Source organism: Equus quagga, chromosome 1, assembly GCF_021613505.1.
Source record: "Equus quagga isolate Etosha38 chromosome 1, UCLA_HA_Equagga_1.0, whole genome shotgun sequence".
Classification (NCBI taxonomy): domain Eukaryota; kingdom Metazoa; phylum Chordata; class Mammalia; order Perissodactyla; family Equidae; genus Equus; species Equus quagga.
The window spans coordinates 181,854,681-181,862,117 of NC_060267.1; the positions used below are offsets into that span (position 1 = coordinate 181,854,681).

Here is a 7,437-nt window from a genome sequence, read left to right on the forward strand (position 1 = left end):
ATTCTAAGCTTATAATTGACAACTTAAAGAACTAGTATTTTTGGAAGTCACTCCAAACTTTGAAAAGAAAATCGTGGGCTTGCTGCCCTGGTTGGGAGCTGGATTTTTTCCATCCCATCTCCTTTAGGGCCAGCCAAGATACAGTAGAAACATGAAAAACAGGAGCAGGAAAACAAAGGTAAAAACGCTGTGTTGATACGGCTCCATAGAGACTAGAACCAAGAGCAGCACCTTTCCCTCTCACACTGCTTGACGTTCCTAATTTTGTTTTTCACAGGATCTGGTGAAAAGCCATTTGATGTATGCAGTAAGAGAAGAAGTGGAAGTTCTAAAGGAACAAATAAAAGAATTAGTTGAAAGAAACTCTTTACTTGAACGAGAAAATGCACTGTTAAAATCTCTTTCAAACAGTGATCAGTTATCCCAACTCCCAGCCCAACAGGCCAATCCTGGTAGCACTTCTCAACAGCAAGCAGTGATAGCACAGCCTCCACAGCCAGCGCAACCTCCACAGCAGCCGAATGTCTCCTCAGCATAAAGCTTTCTTGCCTCATTAAGACAAAACTGAAAGCAATCTATCCTTGTGTGCCACTGGTGTTCTTTCCACTTTATATGAAAGCAAGTAGCCATGCTTTGGTTGTGTGTTTGGCCTTTTCAGTATTAGACAATCATTCTACAAGAGCTTTTCCTCTCTTTGAGATGTTATGCAGCGCTGTTGATGTCCAGTTCTATGTCATCAGTACACAAGGAGAATAATAGATGGGGTTTGTTAAAGCGAGCAAAGTCTGCATTTTACCTGGTGGGCATGAGTGGGGTCTTTGAAGAGCTTTGGTGGCTCTCCCGTGTTTCCCATTATCCCTGGATTTACCCTGAGCCTTCCTATCACATTATAAATAACAGTTCATCTAAAGAGCCACTTTTCTTTCAATATCAGTAACATTTGCCTACATAAGTTTTCATTTATTTGTGTTTTATTTATTACAGGGCTGCTATTTTCATAATGTACATGAACAATGTCACAGAACTTTTTAGATTTTTTTGAATAATTATAAGTATCAGTAAAGGAATTGAAAGACAGGATTACATTTAATAGATAAAACGTTTAGGCAATAATTGAACAAAAGAATCCTGGCATATTTCTAACACTAATGGCAATTTACCTTTGGTATTTATTTTCAGTAGTAAAGACCCAGCTTGAATGTAAATTTTGTATAGTGTAAGTATGAAGAACATAGTGCAACTGTACAGGTAGTCACCAGTTATTGTGATATAATAAATAATTGGGCTATTTTGATGAAGAAAACTTTGTTCATTTGTTTCTACTTTCTAATAGAGAAATTGCCACGATTCCTCTGCTTTTCAACATTTCGTATGACTTTTTTTTTTTTCGGGTGGGAATAAAAAGCTGTGAAATTGTTCAACCTACTTTGTAACCAAAGAAGCAAAGCTGTGTAATGGAGTTTTTTTTTTTTATAATGCACATTCTTTATGTATTTTTATTTAGTGTTTTCTCGGTCACAATTTTCTTTGCTGTCTAGCATGATCTGCATGACCTATAATCTTTGAACCACTTTCGTACCTCATGTTTTTATCCAGCACTCTTATTGTAATACGTACTAGTCTGTGAACAACGTCGAATAAAAAGAACGAGCAGGTAGTATGGTGGAGCTGCGCTAGTGTGCTATGCGCTAGTTGTTAAAAAAAAAAAAAAAAAAATGAAGTGAGCCATCTTTTGTTCATTTAAAATGGTGTTTTGAATTTCGTATGCAGAAAACGTTTTGTTACATTGCAGATTTTAATGTATTTAATAAATGCAACATGCAGATTAAGTGCAGTGTATACTGAGTATTTAAATTAAAATGTACATTTCATAAATACAGTTTCAGGAGAGAGCATCATTTTGTGTATACTAACACATTAAGTGTATGTCAGAAATTGATGTATAAATATATATTTTAACACATTTTCTGAAATTAAACTGCAGTTTTGTTGAAATATTTGGCTCTATATGTGTTCAAAATTTAATTTGATTAGATTTGTATTTTCACAGTTCAAAATATTCCTTAAAGAAAACCTGTGTTATTAATGACTTAATGATAGTGCTTAAATTTTCAAAGTAAAATAATTTAAAGAATGCAAGAATGGAAAGCAATATTTGTACTCAATATTCGTGTTATGTCAATGACATTTAAGTAGGAAATCCTTGTCTACCAAAACTTTTACTTGAATTCAGAAAGGTGCCTGTAGAAATTAACATGCACTGTATCTATAGCCAGCTAACTAATCAGGAGTTTTAATGAGAACCAGTAGTTCTCTGTGTTAAAAGAGGATAAAGAAGTGTTCTGTATCTATTTAAAATAAAAACTTAATCGGATTAGCCACAAACTAAATGCATAAAATTGGGGTGGATGTGGGATTACCAAATATGTTATATTCTAGTTGTGCTGCAGGATATATTGTTCAATATAAACAAAATTTTAATGTTAGTGAACAACATTAGAAATAACTAAAGGAACTGAGTCCATAGGCTTGAAGAAGCAACCCTAAGATATAGAGTAAGATTTTAAGTAGAACCACCACAGCTGAGATAGAAAGTGAACCTTCCGTGTTGGAATGTCAACCACAAGGCTCACCGGTGTCTCCCTCAAGTGCAAACAGTATGATATTTAACACAGGTGGCGAAAAACTGTTAGAAAAGGTTGGGATTTTTGTAAAATATAAATTTTGCTTCTGGGGATAGAAAAACACTTTATAAACATAAAAGTAATAGTCACAAAAGAAATGACTAATGTTAGTTAAAAATGGCAGTTAAAAACAATTATTACATTTTTAAAAAAGGAAAAACAGAAGAAATAGAGAATTCACAGAAGAAATAAATGGCAGTTTCTAAAGGTCCAACCTCTAGTAACATAAGAATTGCAAGTTAATATTTGTAGCAAATTGTTGTGTCTTTTAAATAGCAGGACCTAATATAGAAAGGCAAGCTTTCCTGTGTACTTCTAGAAAGTAATTTGGCAATATGTATCAAGAGCCTTACATATTAATAACTTTTCAGTTTAATGACATAAGATGCTCAACTCATGGTGCAGTGTCAAAAAATGCAAAATTACAATAGTGCCTGTCCTCTGCTCTCCCATCGCCCTTCCTTTCCATGGCACCCAACCTCTACCCAGAGACACCCCCAAAATAGCTGTGAAAGGAAACCTCTACATCCAAACCTACTCCTGTGGGGCACACCCCATCTCTAAAGTCAGGAGCAAATTTAAGGGTAAGAAAGCTGTTGTGCTAAATTTTTAGCATCAAGATATTACTGTATTTGGAAACAACATGAAGCGTTTCCCCATTTGATTGGTTTGTTTAGGATCTTAAGTAAGTTTCAGCTTTACCTCAGAGATTTAGGGTCTCCTGCTCCACATAGCTGGAATGTTAGTTTATTGAGATGCTAATTTTTGGACACAGTCTTAAACGAATGCCATCTCTAATTGTCTCACTGCAACCTCCGTAGACCAAGATGCCACGTAAGTTTTCTGTTGGTTTACTTTAGCCAACCAGAAAATCATAGGTAGAAAAATTTGTTTCTGATAATGGCAATGTGTCTGCAATACAAACGTAGCTTTCCCCAAAGAAAGTTCATTTTAGGTAGTTACAGTGAGATTTTACAGTTTGCTACACTACTCCCCCAGCCCCAAGAAAAGGCTGTGAGATATTAAGTATGCAGTTACTTTAACTCATAATTGTATGTCCAAAATAGCTAGATATATCCTATTTCATTTCCTGTTCTCTGAGCTAAATACAAGTGCTGAGGTAAGAATGCTGTATCATCAAGCCCCCAGTGATGGGTAATCAGAACTGCCACTAATCACAAAGAATTGTCGCAGGTCAGAGATGATGGTATATCTGCCAAGTTCAGAATTCTGGTCACTCCTGGACCTTTAAAAAAGAGGGATGGTGGGAGAGTGCTTAAGATTAAGCCAAAATACTTGTTCTTCATGGAAACTTAGCTTTGTAGAACCAGAAATAAAATAGTTAATTTTCTGGAAACAATTTTTAAGATAACCTGAAGTCATATGTTTTTTAATAGGAAGCTTCAGAGCTCAGTAGCAGGTACTTTGTGACATGACTGTTCTCTTCAATAATCTTAAAAGGACAAAGCCCAGCCCTCATGACTGACAGTCTCATTGAGGATATAGACAAATCAACAGACAGATAGAATGCAACAATAAAGACGTGTCATTGTAGAGAGTCAAGGATGGCTTTGTCAGGGAAGGTTTCCCCTAGGAGGTGACACCTGAGTCTCGAAGGTCACAAGAGTAAGAAAACTGCTCAAAGGCTGAAGGGAGGGCATGTACAGCTATAGCTACAGATTGGCTTCACAGGAGGCAGGCAGACAGGGCCTCGGCCACCTTAGGGGTTTGGCTTCTATTCAGAAAGCAAGAATGATTTATTGAATGATTTTAAGCAGTGGGTTTGTGATCAGATTTGCATTTTAGAAAAATTCATCATTCCAGTGGCAGATAGGAGGTAGATTGAGGGGCTGAAACTGGAAGCTGAGAAATAATTTAGGAGGGACAAAAAGAATCCAGAAAAGAAATGCTGACTAGGCAGAATTACACAGGCATTCTTGTGTCGCTCACGAAGGGAGTCTGTCTTGGGTCTTTGTATGCCGTGTTCCCCTCCAAGATGAGCACTCCATTCCCAACACCAGGTGCCTCTTCTTTCTTGCTCCAAGGAGAGATCAGAGAGCCCCACTCTTAGAAAGTTTGAGTCAGACTTTTCCTCCCAACAGCCGTATATCTCTATGAAGTGAAAGTCTGTCTCCTTTTTTAAAAATTTTAGAATTTAGCAAAAAGGTGGCGGGGAAAGGATGGAAGAGCCTTGGCTGTCACTTCATCCCTTGTGTAAATTCAGCCCTAAAGATAAACTAAATTTCGTCCTTTTATGGTGACTGGGATCAGAAGCAGAGTCCAAAGCCTGTCCCTCAGAGCTATCCCTTCCTCCACAGAAAGGACAACAGGGGCTCTGGCCCCACTGCAGACACCCACAGCCCCAGTCAGAATACGTTTTGCTAGGCTTCAACCCTTTGTTCTGCGACACACTTCAACTCAGAAGACTTCTTTCTTCCCTCGAAGTCCCCGGTCTAAGCAAATCTGGATCTTTTCTCTCACCTCCTCCTCCCCAAGCCTAGTAACCCATGTTTCTATTTTCTAGCATTGATAAAAGCTTATTATTTTGTCATGTATATTTGCAGCCTATTGACCCTTTTCAACATTCCAGAATGCATCCCTGTTTCATATATTTCTGTAGCAAGTCGCAGAATTTCTATAGCAAGATCTGTTCTTTGAATGCATGTATTCCCTTCGTCAGGGGAGGGATTACTGTACAAGTGCTTTATAATGATGTCCTTAGTGGGCTGCAACTGGTATGACATGCTGTGTTCACAGATGAAAAATGCTAACTGAAGCACTATACAAAGCTAGGTAAAGGTCGTAGCCATCCTTTCTCTTTTTTTAACAGAGTCATAGTAAATAAAAATGGCAGCCTTTTAGGATTGATAATGATAAAGTCAGAAGCTGGTATTTTGCACTGGCACAGTCCACTTGGTCACAGAATTTGTTCAACAGACGTGGCTAGTGAGTTAGCTTTATTTTTCCTTCTTCTCACCAGGGAAACAGGTAGATCAGGCAGTTTGGGGAATTTTCCCATGGTCTGATGTCATGAGCGGAGCTAGAAAGCAGAGCATCTGAGTTTCTGGACTAAGACATTAGCCACAGAAGCCAAAATTAGCCCTTTGAAAGAGGGAAGGGAAAGGTGTACGAACTCAGAGCATAAGAATCACTGAATTGTAAAACAAGGCAAACGCCACACTTCTTTCCCATTAAAAAAAAGTTGAGCTTACCTTTTCATTTCATTCTTTTGCATGCCTGAGATATTTCTAGATAAGAACTGTAAAGTATTCTTGCCCTCTGCAATCCAAAATGTTTTGCCGATCACAGTTCTTGCTGTCATTTCACAGGCAAGCAACATATCTGTAAGTAGATTGTACCTGAGGAAGCCCATGGCCGGCAAGGGAATGTTTCCCCACACTTGGGCATGAAATAATACCAGGTCAGTGTCTAATTCTAATCATCCTACTAAAAAATATATAATTTAATCAGATGGCCGAGTGACAGAAAAAGACAAATATGTATAACTTTGTAAAGCCCCTAAAGTGAAGGTTTTGTTTTTGAGAAGTTCGGGTTTTATCTTGTTATTTTATAGAAACACTGTTGAAATGCAATTCAGTTCTATTTCGATTCAGGTGGTGCTCCCTGTCCTACATGTTTGGGGATAGAGAGAGAAATGGGACATGATTTGTGCACTCCGAGAGCTCATAGTCGACATAAAAGTCAAAGCTAATGTGCCACATTGTTTATTTAAAATGAATGTCATCATTTGGGGGCCTCATGTCAGTTGTTGAATGAAAGGTTCATGTAAACCAACAGTCATGTTGCCATGCCACGCAAAACCCTTTGACATTGCCAGGAAACAAATTTAAATCACCAAAAAGCTTTAACATCAAATAATTCTTTTTTAGAAAGAGGGGACCTGGTGAGAAGCCGCCTGTCTCTACATTGAGCCTATTGAGGTGTCCCCTAAAAAGGAGGGGCTGATCTCAGAGAGAATGGACACATTTTCCTAGTACACATTGTAGGTAAAGAAACTGAGTTAAATCAAACGGCTAGAATAGGATTTGTGCGTCATGAATTAGATCACCTAGTGTCTCGTAAGCAACACACTCACTTCCTTGGCTGACAAAATCAGCTACCATTCAGTGACCCAAGTTAAGAATAACTCAGGTGCCTGGTGCCAAAAATAAATTCTGATAAAACTGAGAATCCAGAAACAAACACAAGTATATATTGAATAAATGATAAATGTGACATTTCAAATCAGTAGGGGAAGAATGGATTATTCAACAAATAGTATTGAGACAATGTAACCACTTGGCAAAAAAATAAATTTAGATCTCTAACTCAGAAAAGTTAATTCCAGCTAGACTAGCAGTGAGTCTTAGGAGTTCTGGTCACATATTCCTTTTAGAAATTCCCCTGTGAAAATGCACATGAGCAAAAAGGTTTACAAATAGGTTACGAAGGGCTGCCCAACCTCAGCAAAATAAGGGAAATGCACATTAAAACACAAGAAACTAGCTCAGATCCAGTTGGCAAATATTTGAAGTATATGTAAATCAAGAGCTGGCAAGGATGAGGGAAAATCCTACGTTGTTGGTGAGTGTATAAATTGGCACGGCCACTTTTGAAGGCAATTGAGTGGTATCCATTAAAATTTAAAATTCACATGCCCTGTGACCCAACAATTCCAGTTTTTAATAAAACACACTCTATATACCTGTGTTCACAAGGTGGCTTGTACAATGATATCAATTGCATCTTTGTT

General features: G+C 37.7%; 1 protein-coding gene across 1 annotated transcript in view; it reads left to right on the forward strand.

The window, feature by feature from the left end:
- The window catches only part of TSC22D2 (TSC22 domain family member 2), a 49,773-nt gene extending 47,776 nt beyond the window's left edge, over window positions 1-1,997 (forward strand). The window contains exon 6 of the mRNA XM_046641805.1: window positions 278-1,997. Coding sequence (XP_046497761.1) covers window positions 278-538 — 261 coding nt within the window. The 3' untranslated portion in view covers window positions 539-1,997. The remainder of the gene's footprint in view (window positions 1-277) is intronic.
- The last annotated feature ends 5,440 nt before the right edge of the window (window positions 1,998-7,437 follow it).